We start from the raw sequence: 14,483 nt of genomic DNA, 5'->3' as shown, positions 1-14,483 counted from the left end.
ATTAATATTTTTTGATGACATATACATTAGTTTACAAAATGTACATGATGTGTGACGTTTCAGACGATGAATGAACTGGCGAGTGCTCACATCACTGAATGTGATCACCACTTGAATAAACTACAAAGCTACACAACTGTATAATGAACAACTCATCAACCTTAGATGTTTGGCTTTAGAGGAAATTTTGGTGTTCAATACTGCCGCAAGTCCTCCATTTGAGATTTCCCCACAAAGACCTCACTCTTGGTTAATATATATTTATTTACTCATCGACATCTAGGAGTGAGACTTAACTCATTCACAACTAAAGCACTCCGAATCGGCAAGTAAAATTGTCCAGCCTTACATAGTATAGCCAGAGTAAAATCTACAAGCCTCACTCACAGGGGCAAAAGGGTTAAAGAGGGCATCCCAAAAAATAACATTCAGTTTGGAAAATATGTTCCTTGCAGATGAGTCTGCTAAAGGTTCAAGCATGCCAAAATTACATAAGTTGCTTCACTTTCACTTAGGTTTGCACTGTATTCCAAGAAAGCATTAGAAACAGCTACTGCAAAAAAGCATCCTTAAATAGGGCAAGGATATTTTTGCTTCTGAAAAGAACAAATCATTCTCTCAAAAAGGAAAATGACAAGAAGTGCAGCAATCAATAATATTCGAAAGAGCAACATCCATTAATTACTCTCTTCCTCACCATGTGTACACTTGAAGCTCATTTGATGGTAAAGCAGTTCTGGAGTATTCATCTAATCTGTTTTCACAACAAGAAATCATCCATCAGAAAGTGATCTATTGTTTTAAGACGCTCAAACCACAACAAGAGAGAAAAGGCTAAAGAGGCAGGACAAGTGTGGCATAAACATATATCTGTACTGTTTGCAACATTAAATAAATGTACTACATGCACAAGAGTTATGTTCAAGACACACATTACAATTTTATGCAACTAGAACTACATGTAACTTGAGCATAGTTTGTCTATTTATAATGAACATGGGCACAAGATGAATCATGCATCACAGATGCACAACAAAATAACTTTTAAGCCATTGACCCCTGGAAGTGAGGCTTAACAGGTTTTACTCTAACCCCATACAATTTGGGGTGTCAATGGTTAATACCGTAAAGACTCGTGAAGAAGCTGCACCTTTTTGCTTTTTTGCCTATTGAAACCTGTTTTTGATCACTGCTTTCGGTAGAAGTGGCGGCTCTTAGAGGAGCCGTTTGATTGCATCTTCACGTTGTAAACCTGAATCTTGCTCGCCAGTAGTTCTTTCAAGCATTTCATTTGCACTTTGTTTGAGTAGTTAAACTCTAACTGGCATGGAATCTCCAACACTGATTTCTCCACTTCGTGCAAGAAAATACCACACTATTTGCGAGAACTTGCAAGGCAAATGGCCGACCATTTCATTGCCCTTCATTACTTTCATGGAGAAGACAAATGTTGACAGTCACGGAATAGGGAAATTGACTAAAGAGAAGCTGTTAAAAGGTATTTTCAGAGTTGATTAACTTATTAATGTCACTGCAAATACACAACATTAGAAAAATAAAAAGCATAAAAGTTTGTTGAGGAAAAGCCAGTACAGCTATAATATTATGCTGTAGCATTTTAACTTACCAAGTGCTTCATAATTAAGTCAATATGCACACAATGAAAAGCATGAACAAAAAAAATATTAATGATTAACAACTGTGCCAGTGCATTTTCTGAGAAATAAAGGTCTGTACTCCTGCTTCAGCTATTATTATGCACCAAAAATAGTCCACCGGGAAAATGTGATTAATCACCTGTGATGACGCCCTTGATTACAAAACACTCGAAGAAGTAAAGGACATGTCTACAGAAAAAGGAAAAAAGCATACAATTAAGTGCACAGTCAATTTTGATACTTCCATATTGGTAGTACGTAATGATGATGGCGACAATTATATATTACCAATATCATCATAACATTGCTATTATGAAAAGACATGTGACATGGTTCTATAATTATGCTTGGAATGCCTTACAGTCTGAGTGGGTGCTGTTGCTGACAGAAATGAGAAATATTTGGAAGGCCAGTATGAAAGCTGTGTCCATTGTTGTGGTGATGCTTGGGACAATGATTCCCTAAGGCTTGGAGGGCCAACTTAAAATTACTGGAGTGAATCTTGGTATGAATCAGGACTGCCTTATTATGAACAGCTTAAATCTGAACTGTTTTCCAGTTGAATACTGAGAGGCTCCACATAATGCTAATGATAATTGGTGGTGATGGTAATGACAATAATAAATCCTCAAGCTTATCAGCTTAATGACTGGGTAGTCTGCAAATCAAGTCACATCTAATTTAATGGGGACATAGTTTTTCAGCGAGTGATTAATAATGCTGCCAAAATCTGGAGCACCCAGAGCAAAACTCCTCAGAGTTGAGTAGAGAGCCAACAAACTCATTCTGCATATGACCATGAATATGGGAATCAAACCAGACTCATTGGTGAGGCAAGTGCTCTCACCACTTCACCAACCCTGCTTTACGTGCTCTTTGACTACTGCACTTCCGATCCAAGTGCAGAAGACAAAACTAATGATACAGTTGGTAACACAAGGAAAAAAAATTAACTCATCCATTCAAACTCCACATCTCTAGTGTTTACCATGACTCCAACCCTAATTCCACCCCCGACAGGCACTTGCTTGGATCCAATATATGAAAATTAAGCCACGTAATCAGTATTATAATATCTCAAGATCTGGGCACATACTTATACTCTTGGTCATGTCTACATTATCTCTTTGGCGCATTCGTTTGTGTCTATTTCGGATTGCACTGGAAAATTTGTCGCAATGTAATCTAGACGAACGTTCTTTTGAAGCCCCTATTCTACATTAAATCCTTGAAAGAACTTGTGGAAAATTCTTAACAGCTTTCAGAAGACACGAGCTCCCAAATTGAAATCCTATCTCATCTTTCCAAATGCCAAACAAAAACAACAGCAACATTTAAACAGCACCTTTTCTCTGTCAACTGATGGCTTCTCCTCAGTTTTTTCCGGTTCTTTGACTCGATCTTTTTCTCTCGACCGGTTTCTAACTCCTCTCGTCGGAGAAGGCGCTCGATTCCGCGTGTCTGCCATGTTGACGATCGCTTGCTTAACTATGTAACCAGGCAAACAGATACCCATAACCACACGGGACCTCATAAACAAGACGCCTCATGGCGTCTCCGAGATGGCACAGGCAGCCCAGACTCGGAAGATAAAAAAAATTGTATCGGAATCTCCATAACAAACTGAAAAAGATATTTACTCGCAAAAGTGCTTAATAAAAACGCCGCACTCTCATGCCGTGGTGACTTTCTCGCTTTTTGAGTGGTCATTTACCTGATTGCATGCAATTTAAGCGACTTATCAAATTCCCAGGTTGTCACTCGTACCTAAATAAAGGTAAAAAAATTATCTAAAGGAAAGTCTGGAAAGTAATTTCTAGCTTACCTCGTATCTCGCCGATAAAATCACACTTCTCCGGCATCAGTCACGCTCAAACTCCGGCGATGGCCACACAGATAAATTTACTTTTCTTTGACTAAGTTTCAAGGTTCAGCGATTATCCATTGCTGAGAAACAGCGAAAAATATTCAAATTTTCAAAATCCTTCGAGTCTCGCTTACAACGAATTTGGGCACGACTGATCAACCGTTCACTTATTTGCTCTCACCGTATCGAGGCTCAAGTGAACCGTTGACTTGGACTTTAAAAAAAACCGGACGAACTTCTGATTGAAATACGGAAAATCGAACATTTTTCCCTGCAATTTCGGTACTTTTCCTACAATTTTACCCCATTTTTCAATTTTAGAATAAGCGAAAGAAGTGGAGTTTCAAGCAATCGTTATAATAGGGTTCAGATTCTCAAACATAACAAACAGACCATATAAAAGTACTGTCATAAAAAAAAATTACTGGTTACCTGCTCTTTTTATCGTGAAATTGTTCTTTCTGTATGCTTGCGAATTCGCCGAGACATTGCAAAGTGTATGTTTTCTTCCTCTGCTGTATTCAGGATCACAAACGGTGCATTTAGTGGGCTTTTGCGATTTATCGCTCTTTGTGGAGACCGGCAATATGCTCAATGATGCTTCCAAGTAAATAACTTTGATAGAGATCCATGGATGTTCCCGTGCGAGGCATACTTCGTTTCACTCCCCGTCAACATCGCCTTCAATGTGATGTCTGTTTCCGTTGGAACCCTCGAGTATGTAACACTGGGATTTCCCTTGAGGTGTACCGTGCAGCAGTTAAAGAAGGAGCTGAGATCGAGTGGCAATGCGAATTCTGCCAATATCCCGATGCTGACAGCACCATGGAGGACGTCTCCCTTCCTGACCCACCTCCAGCGGAAACATCCTTAGAGGATTCAGCCGTGGAACCAGACCTGCAGCCCCAACAGCCTCCTGAGACAACCGACCACCTTGTTCAGGAGGGTACCATAAGGGGGAAGACGGAGTTCAAAAAAGTTCAAGCCAGTTCTCAAAAAAAAAAAATAGTTATTGAAAGTCATCAATTCTATTAGAACTGTTTAAATTATACGAACTTCAGCGCGCGCGCACAGAGAAGTGTTGCCCTAGACAACGGAAGATTTATCAAATCACGTCACTACTCGACTACTAATTCACCTCGGCTACCGTTTACTCTCATTCGAACAGCTAATTCACCTCGACTACTTTACTCTTTGGTGTTTGGTGGCGAGGTGACTTCGAGTTGGTTGGTGGCGAGGTCGTTTCTTGGTGGCGAGTTGGTAGGTGGCGAAACTCCCTGGCGAGATGACCGGTAATCCATTCATGTCCTTTCAATGCCCTTCGTTTGTCTGGGTCGACGAAGCTTAGGAGATGATGTTAGTCCTTGTCTTGTAGGCAATTGTAAACTTTCCGTCCACAGGTAGCTAGGGCTAATATTTCTTCAAGGAAAGTTTACTGTCAGAAAATTATGTGTTTTGGCGGATTGAAGGTTATCCATTGCAGTTTTTTCTTGAGCATCGCGAAACAGATCCATCTCCCGATGCACTTTGCACCACTCTATGCACCGCTCGGGATAGGCTATAAAGCAGGGACAATTTCCAAATGTTCAAATTTGCCTTTGCTGTCGCTTTTACTTCGGTAGCCATCTTGATTATTACGAAGACACAAATTTGCTTCAAAAAAAGGGAAACATGAAACGACTTTAATTATAATGAACTCGTGCATTAAAGTTTCCCATGAAAGATGCACCAATCAGACTGTAAGCGTGGGCAGTGAACTTATACGTGTGCCGCACGTACGGTGCCATGAAGGAAAAGTAGGTCACTGTTCACCAGTTCACAGCAATACTGGAAAACCTAAAACTATCACAGGGTCTAACTTGCCTTTAGTCGTAGTTAGGGTTACGGTTTGCATTATTAAAGGGATAGGTTATTTCAAGAGTTGTAAAACAGGGATCTCTGAACGGTAACCTACGAGTGTAAGTTCGATTGTAGGTGCTCGGCGCGGCACGTGTATATAACTACGTATCATTGTTATGCAAATAGTCAACCGGAATTCAAAATAAATATCATTTTCAAGGTGTGAATTAGCAAATTGACACGTTAGTTCAGTGGTCAAGAACAGGGACAAGTAATCCAGAGGTTTACAGTGGGTCGGAGTTCAAGGCAAGCTGCAAGTGACATATCATGGGATAAAATGGCAGAAAAAGCCGAGCGGGATCTGGAAAAAAGGACACGACGAAAGGATAGAAAGAAGAAAGCTGGGACGAAAACGAGTAACGGTGTGGGGCGATGTAGGTAAAGAAGAGAGAGAGAGGGAGGGAGAGAGAAATGAGATCCATTTTTATTCATCCCGTAAGTACAAATTAGCCATGTATATATTCGATTCTCTTGGGTATACGTATTGTTCTACAAAACAATAGCGCGAATGAGTAGTTAATTTATTCTGCATAATGAAGTAGGGACCTGTACGAAAATCATTCCACAAATTTCGTCAACCAAAAACCTCAACGACTCTGCCGTCATGTTAATAATGTTCGTATCTTGACTTTGGATTTTGTCCCGTTTCACGTCGAAGCCCTGCTTGTTTGTTCAGCCTTGCATTTAAATTTTGCCACTGTGACATATCGGGTTTTGATTTTGGAACGGATTTTTCCAACAGTGCCTTTTCTTCATCGGTAGTTTTCAATTCGCTGAACTTTCTCTTACGCAGCATTTTCAACCAACCTCCTTCAACCATCGACAACAAAGAATAAGGACTGAAGTAAAAAAAATATGCTTTTAAAATTACCATACTGCTGTTAAGGTCCACTTGTTTTTATTGTATGCTGATATCTTCCCATGCCTCACAATTTGAACACGCCTTTTGTGGAATGTTTTTGAAGCCGTTTAAAAAAACTCGCAGCACGTGTTTTAATGGGTATAAAGACATCCCCTACGCCTTGTATTTTTAAAGCCGATGAAACACTGCGCTCGTTTTTTAAACATGACATCATGAGTTACCACTGAGAGTCATTGGGTTCAACTGTCCTTCTTTTTGCAGATGATTCCCCACTATATATGACTATTCGATCACAGGCTGATACTGAGATTCTCTACAATGATTTAAAGAAATTAGAACACTGGGAGAAGAAATGGCTGTTGGAATTTAATGTTGATAAATGTCTTGTTCTACGGGTCACTCGTAAGCAGAACCCGATAATCCATGATTATGACAGTGCATGGCAAAGTACTTGGGACTTTGGGACCTCCGACCTCAGACCTTCTCGGCATGTGCAAAATATTACACACAACTTGAGGCAAATCAGTCACTTGGCTTTCTAAGAAACTTGAGAATTAATTCACCTAGGCTAACCTAAAGTCTGTGGCTTATAAAAGCTTGGTTCACCCACTACTCTTCAGCAGCATGGGATCCCTCCGCAAAGAAAATGTTAAACGTGACGAAACTACAAATGGTACAAAGACGTTCAGCTCGGTATGTTCTAAACTGACACAATAACTTATCAAGTGCTAATGAAATGCAATGGAATACTCTTGCATGAACAAAGACGAAAAAAGAATAGGTATGCCATGTTCTACAAAATTCACAATGACCATGTTGATGACTGTGCTTATGAGGTTCCTTTTTCCATCACTGAGTACGATAAATACTCTTTTCGTTTTCCCAAGAACAATACGACAGTGGAACATTTTAGCAAATGAGACAGTCAACGCCTCCTCCTTGATGGCGTTTACAAATTGCCTTCAATTTAGAATTGTTTGACTACCTCATTACATGAAATTTTCGCGACACTTTAATTTCGCAAATTTCGCGATTTCTTTTTGAACCGCGACATTAAAGTGACGCGAACAACAAGTGTCGCGAACATAACATGGCGCGAAAATTAATAATAGTAATTGAACTGAGTGGAGTGCAATTTGGTCTGAAATGATACGTGTGATTTCAAAATCAAACGAGCGCACAGCGCGAGTTCGATTTGAAATCACAAGTATGATTTCAGACCAAAATTGCACGACACGAAGTTCAATCATTTTATTACATCCATTTAGAAATCACACAATAATTATTTCATCACTAAAATACAGGATTTTAGTTAGTAACAATATTTTATTGATCCAGGTGGGAACTAAAGTTGGAAAATTCGCCACACAATGGTTTTCTTCGTCTTTTATTTTCCTGCAATTTGGTTGGTTACCTTAAACAAGCCTTGAAATCCGATTGGTTGTTTTGTTTTAGTGTTCCTTTCTCATTGGCTGGGGAAAATTTGCTGGGGAAATGGTGCGATTTGGGAACTGCTGAGAGCCAATCAGATCGCAAGGACCACCAGTGATTTCTAGATGGATGTAATAAAGTGAATAACAATACATCAATAATAGCTAATAGTGAAGAAAGGACGAGTTTATTAACATTAAAAAGTTGACAAAATCATGTTTTTATCTCTTCTCAGGCAATTGCAACGTCTTCATACCAAGACATTAAATGTCTTAAATGTATTCTTCATTTTTTGGTTTTTGCCTCAATGATTCATGATTTTTGAAAGCGATTTTGTACATTTCCTCCAGGGGGAGGGAGGGAGGGAGGGGGGAGGGGCTAGGTCTTGGTATATGCACGAGTATAGTGTACATAGGCTAGTTTCGAATTGTGCAGCAACAAAAGAACAGAGTCGAGGTTCAGGGGAATAATTAGCATTTTGTATTGTTCAGAACAAAGGAAAATGCAAATTATTCCCCTGAACCTCGACTCTGTTCTTTTGTTGCTGCACAATTCGAAACTAGCCTATCACCAAGTCTTCGATCAAGCCCAAAACAACACTGTAAGAAAAAGTGGGCCTGGTTCGAATCCTGTTGGAGCCACCTGAAATTTTTCAGGTGTTGTTAAATTGTCCAGATAAGAGCAAGGATCACTTCTCTTCTTCGTCTATAAACCACACTTCAAATATACACTCATTTTATTTCATTCAGTAGTACTTTGGTAGCCATTCCCTCTTGTCACTACACCCATTCAACATGGTGGGCGAAGATATTTCCAAGAGAAGGGGATACTCCGATGAGACATTTTTTTTATACCGACTGGCCAGCAGTCTAAAAGCTTATGCCTATATGGACCGTATCCCCACTTGAAATAACAGCGACTTAAACATAAGCGTAAATAAGGGTACGCGTAAGAGTATCAAAGTCTTGCGTTCTTCTTATGCTTTCGCGGCTGCCCTTTAAGGCGCCTTATACTTGCTTGCGTCACTAGTAAGACGTTAAGGAGTTTATAAGGATCATCTCCTAAAACTGGATTAGTACGAACGGTCTTGAATTAAACATATAGAATAAACGATTCACTATTGTATTGTTGAGCCTTACATTTGGTTAGTTATCGTTGATGTTTCGCAGACTACAAAAAATAAGCTAAACTACAATGCGTGCTCTCGCACTCGCCTACTACTAATGCGACCCGGGTTCGATTTCTGGACTTAACGTCATATGTGGGTTGAATTTGTTGATTCTCTACTCTGCTCCCAGGCCGGGGTTTTTCTCTGGGTAGTTCCATTTTCCCCTGATTAAAAACCAAAACCTTGATTTTATCTGCACTGATTTCAAGTGATTCGATTTAATTTACAATTAGTTGAGAACTTTGCTCGGCCAAAGAAGCTTGAAACATCGATAAAGTGATGATGACAACGACGACGACGACGACGATGATGATGACGATGACGATGACGATGACGATGACGATGACGATGAAGATGACGATTATTATTATTACTATTATTATTATTATTATTATTATTATAATTATTATAATTATAAGGGAGATCTGGCTTCGGCTACTGCTTGCCATAAAATCATAAAATCATGGAAATCTTATTGTTGCTTATTTGTCCATTTTCAGTACTTTCTCTGTAAAGAGACTAACAGGCAAAAAATGAACTGAAACAAAACAGGTTTCATTTAGCTTGGCCAAATTTCAGCGCAACGTTTGTCTTTTCCGGTTTCCTATGTTCTATTGCTTCAGCTCCATGATGGTCCCCAGTGCACTATCTCCATCGTTGCTGCAATGCTCTCTTAAGATTACCTTTATCTCTACCGAAGGCAACATGAAAGCAAGAATCGCGAACTTCAATCTGTCATCCGGAGTTTTGTTAACTAGGAGAGTGTTCTAGTCGCTGTATGAAATCCAAAATGTACATTTGAAGACGGATGTCATCTGGGCTGTTTGTAATGGAAAACAGAGGTACACCAGCTCGCTGTTTTGGAGGAAGAAAGGAAACATTATCACACTTGATTTTATTCAATTCTGTTTAACCCCCGTTTGTAAAGTCCATTGGGGGCCCTTGGGGGTTGACTCTTGAATCATAAATGCCACAAAACTAGAATCCCGAGACAAAATTTTGCCTCCGGTCTCTACATTTACATGCAACAGAGCTCTTGGTATAAAAGCCAACAGCTACTTTAGTTTGAACGACACAAAAAACGAGGCCTCAGGCCGAGGGCAGCAGGTCGCAGGTTTTCGCTACACGGACCGACCCTTAGCTGGTAAATAATTCTCCCTTTCTCTCTCTCTTTCTCTCTGAAATCACTTTAGCAATTGTTGACTCGCATCGCACTTAATAGCGATCAACGCAGTAAGCAACTTACAAACTGAACGTTTCAAAGAGAAATGTTTTTATTTGAATTGTTTCCAAGCCTCTTATCTAATGAAAATCTGTTTTGAAACTAACTTTTGTATGTTCATGAAATTCGGTGTCAAAAAATGGAATTTTTAACGTCAAGGACAAAAACGCTCAGAGCGTTATCGCGCCGGTGGGCAGAGATAGGGAAATCCGGACCGCGCGAAGAACCAATGCAAAGTAATGATGCAATGTAAGATTGTGGGATTCGATATCATGCCTTCTTGGAAAAAAATGATATTATGACGTATGGTTCCACACCCAGGAAGCCATTACTAAATAAGCCGAAGAAAGCGTTGATAGGATTGGCATTTTAAAATTTCGCTGAAGAATATTGCAAAAAGTTCTATACAATTAACGATGACCTCGAAGATCTTTCAAGTACTGGCTTGATTCTAGAATACCCTCTCACTAACATTCAACTTAAGAAACCTGCTACTGCAGTCCTGGAGTTGTGCGTAATTTACATAATTTTATTTACTCGACATTCAACACTGCTACCGCAGTCCCACAGTGGTCATTAAATATTCTAGTAATTCGGGGATCTTTTGCAGGTCTTAAAATGTTTCGGGGGTAATGCCATGTATGCGTGAGTGCTTTACAAATGTATCAAGCCTGTACACCACAGATGAGGAATATGTATTGGAAAAAAAATAAAATGAAATCAGAAGCTGTTTTAACTTACTTGAAGAGTTGCTTGTTGATCACTCACCAACTGATCCAGTTCCAAAACTAATTTCTGATCTACATGACTGATTTCTGCCTCTAACTTGTCTTCCAAGGACTTTAATAACAAGTATTTATAATATGTTTGAGTCTATGACTTTTGAATTAAATCACCATTGCTCTACCAAGTGAGTGACAAGATTAGTGTTTGATACGTTATTTCACAGTTATGAACACGTCGTACAAGAAACAAGAAGGGTATGTTTTTTTCATGCATTAGCTGTTTTGCAATTATATTTCAACACAGATATCTACTAGAGTATAATAAGATTTTAAGCTCAAGCACTATCTTCATCAGATAAGCATATCAGAAAAGTAATAATTTAACTGAACAAACACTGGAAATAAGTACCGGTAATTGGTAATGAAATTAAAAAAAGAATCAAAACCTGTCCAGAAATATGACAAAAACTTGATTCTCCAGCCGTAGACAACAAATTTTGAGATAGCTCTAAAGAAAGTACTCTTAGCTGATAGTTAAATTAGTTCTGATGCAAGGTCTACACAACAAGTCATGGCAGTGGCTATGTAAATGTCCCAAGATAAAAGATACAGCAGCCATTTTGATGGAATTACTAGGCTAAATTTTAATTCAGGTCAAAGTGATTTTAACCAAGGTTGACAAATATTTTGTAAGTTCTTTGTGTCTGGTATTCATTATCATAAACAGAGAAAAAGAAATTACAAATCAACTTACGGTATGTTAAAACCATTTTGACCTGAAATCAAATTTAACCTGTACAGTAACATTGATTTTCCAAATAATTCTGCCAGAAATAAACTTAGTCAGCACTATTCTTAAATGCAAATGTTGTCTTTCCTTTTCTTTTGGACAAAAACATGGCCACTAATCACATCCCCAAATCCAAGAATGATATATATATATAACATAAAAGTTGTTGCAGCACACCTTTTTTTCCTGAGCATTTGAAGCTTCCACAAGAGGCAGATTATGTGGCCTTTGTTCACAGCTTCGCAAGGCATCCTTTTGTTTCTTTGAGAGTTCCATTCTCTGTGCTTAAGTTTAAGCAAAATATAAGCTTCCCATGAAAAATTTAAAGAACTGAAAGAGCTCATTCAGATACCTTAAAGTGAGGTAGACTAGAGTCAATATTATTGGTTTGGGATACAAGTTGCTTGGCAACGGGAAAATGGACAAGTGAGAAATGAGAGTCCTAGGCAGGATTAGAACCTACAATCTCCTAACACCGGTCGCAGGCTTTACCCATTGAGCTACTAGAACTCACTGGGGAGCTGTAGGTCGTTTTTATCTACAAGTAGGTCTGAATGTATCCTGCTGGTGTGCAGGCTCTACAAAGTCATATGCCTCAATTTTTACAAATACATGAATGTATTTATAGAGCATCCAAATAGAGCATCCAACTGGAGTAATGGAGATCAATTAGCTTTGAATCCTACCAAGGACTCTGATTTTTCAGTTGTTCTTTTGCCCATTGCCAAGCAACCTGTATGCTATCCTTCCCATGAGTGCACTATACCTTTACATCTATACAAGAATTTACAAGTAAACATTGAGGCATGTGACTTTGTAGAGCTCACAGACCAGCGGGACACATTGTCCCATCAGGACCTACCGGTAGATACAATGTACATGTAAAAATGACCTGGTCTGTTATCCCCAGGATTCGAGAAAAGTCTTATTTTCCACCTGTTTCTCGTAGAGGCCAAACTAGTACAACGAGGGTGATATCATGTCACTGTGATAGTTTCCTGTCCTCTACAAAGCAATATCGCTGATTACATTTGGCCAGAAACTTGGGTGTTTGGCTGCCCTCAGTTGCTCTTTTCACGTTTAATAGAGAAACTCTTGCACGATTTCTGCAAGTATTTATAATAATTAAGCCAAAAAGGTGGCTTGACAAATGATTGCTCTTGGACTATCTCCTGGTATGTCCACAATAATCAAATATGCTTGAAAACAAAATACTCCAATTCTCAAATTATATACTTGTAAATTGAATTTGTACAATACAGTGTACATATCTGTAATCACAAATACTCGATTTATATGCCTTTGAAATAAAATTGTGTAGGTTTAAGAATATCTTTTGTATCTGTCTAGTATTAATGTGTGACGTAGTATTTGTAATGTCTGTATTTCATTAAAATAGATAAATATATAAAAAAGGCAAATCTGCTTGTGACTGACTGATTGTTCAACTGTAAGCGAGAAAACCTAAAACTAGTCATATTGCCTCTGGGAAGTCAAAGGACTGCATTTTAGCAAAATGTACTTGGCTCTTCATGTGCCTTTAGAACAATCTCATTTAATTCTGAAGAAAACAGGGAAGTTTTACCTTTTTGTGAGTTGACTAGCTTCATTCTTTTATTCAGCAAATTTCTCTCTGAGAGTTGTTGTATATCTTCAAGTCCTTTAACAATCTCAAAGACGGTGCCATCTAGAAGACAGGTAGCGATTCCCGAAAGGACATCATAGGTAAACTTCTTTTTGTATGTGCTGAAATTGAAGACAAAACCTTACTTTATAATGTAATGGCATTAATGCTGTGATTTGTAGGGGCGATGAATGGTAAAATCTGAGACTCGCTGAGACGCCAGGCCCTTGCTTGAAAATCCGAGACTGAGACCAAAACATGCAAGACTTCATTCCGAAATAAATTAATGCAATATAAGCAAGACTTCGAGATTCTTCGCAAAGAGTGTCAAGATTCTGAGATCAGATGAAAAGTTTGCGAGTGCCAAGATTTTGGAGATACCATTTGCCACCCCTATTTGTGATGTGAAGACGTCTCAGGATTTCCCCTTAACTTGGTCTTAAACTTGAAGATCTGGTTTAGTTAAACAAGTTCATAAATGTTGAAATGATAGTATCAATTACTTTTCAAAGAAAATTAAACAGCAAAGATATCACTGACTTCACCTATTGATACTGCGCCAACCCTGTACAGGCTCATTAGTGGTTGAAACAACAAATCATTTGTTCCGGCATGATTTGTGTATTAAAAAGAATGTTTGTATAAATAAGGTATATATTCTCTATTTTCACATTCCTCATAACACACTTTTTTTGCCCCCCAAATTTTGTATAGACCATTGTTTTCAAATGCTCTTGGGACACTGCATATTCACAAGAGGATTTGAAAACAATGGTTTATGTAAAACTTGGGGGGCAAACAAAGTGTATTATGGGGAATGTGATTTGGATTCCTTTAACCTACGACACGGTTTCCTTAATTAAACAAATTACTGAGAACCAACTCCAAAAGCATTGTTTCCTTTATGATACGAACTACTGTGAAAAAAACTCCTACCCGGGCAAATCTCGAACCATAGCTTGCAGTTGCGTCAAAAAGCTGGTCAACTTTTTCTTTTCAGCATCTAATCGCTGTTGTTCTCTTCGATATTCCTCTTCCTTACGGAGCATTTCATCACGGACGGTGGCTAATAAATTAGAATCTATATTAGGCTGATAATTCCACTTTGGCTGCCTCTGCCCTCCACCGCTACCGTAAAAATACGACATTTTAAAGGACAATATATAATAATAGCGACGACAATTGCTTCTGTTGGTACAAATGAAGACCGGAAAAGTGACAGGCGTACCTACTTATC

The 14,483-nt window shown here is 38.7% G+C and overlaps 2 protein-coding genes across 2 annotated transcripts in view; both read right to left on the bottom strand.

Moving 5' to 3' along the window:
• LOC137994509 (histone deacetylase complex subunit SAP18-like) overlaps window positions 1-3,141 on the bottom strand; it is a 3,915-nt gene extending 774 nt beyond the window's left edge. The window contains exons 1-3 of the mRNA XM_068840092.1: window positions 3,004-3,141; window positions 1,798-1,847; window positions 698-754 (exon numbers count right to left, since the gene is read on the bottom strand). Of these exons, the coding sequence (XP_068696193.1) occupies window positions 698-754; window positions 1,798-1,847; window positions 3,004-3,126 (230 nt within the window). The 5' untranslated portion in view covers window positions 3,127-3,141. The remainder of the gene's footprint in view (window positions 1-697; window positions 755-1,797; window positions 1,848-3,003) is intronic.
• Window positions 3,142-8,437: 5,296 nt separating this feature from the next.
• On the bottom strand, window positions 8,438-14,457 carry LOC137994508 (protein DGCR6-like). Its single transcript, XM_068840091.1, has 5 exons — window positions 14,183-14,457; window positions 13,208-13,368; window positions 11,800-11,906; window positions 10,849-10,947; window positions 8,438-9,740 (listed from the first exon to the last, which is right to left on the bottom strand). Exons 1-5 carry the CDS (start codon window positions 14,392-14,394, stop codon window positions 9,636-9,638), a joined length of 684 nt encoding a protein of 227 aa, XP_068696192.1. The 5' UTR covers window positions 14,395-14,457; the 3' UTR covers window positions 8,438-9,635.
• Window positions 14,458-14,483: the final 26 nt, after the last annotated feature.

The sequence above is a fragment of the Montipora foliosa genome, chromosome 3 (assembly GCF_036669935.1).
Source record: "Montipora foliosa isolate CH-2021 chromosome 3, ASM3666993v2, whole genome shotgun sequence".
Lineage (NCBI taxonomy): Eukaryota > Metazoa > Cnidaria > Anthozoa > Scleractinia > Acroporidae > Montipora > Montipora foliosa.
This window is presented reverse-complemented; position numbering and strand designations above follow the sequence as displayed.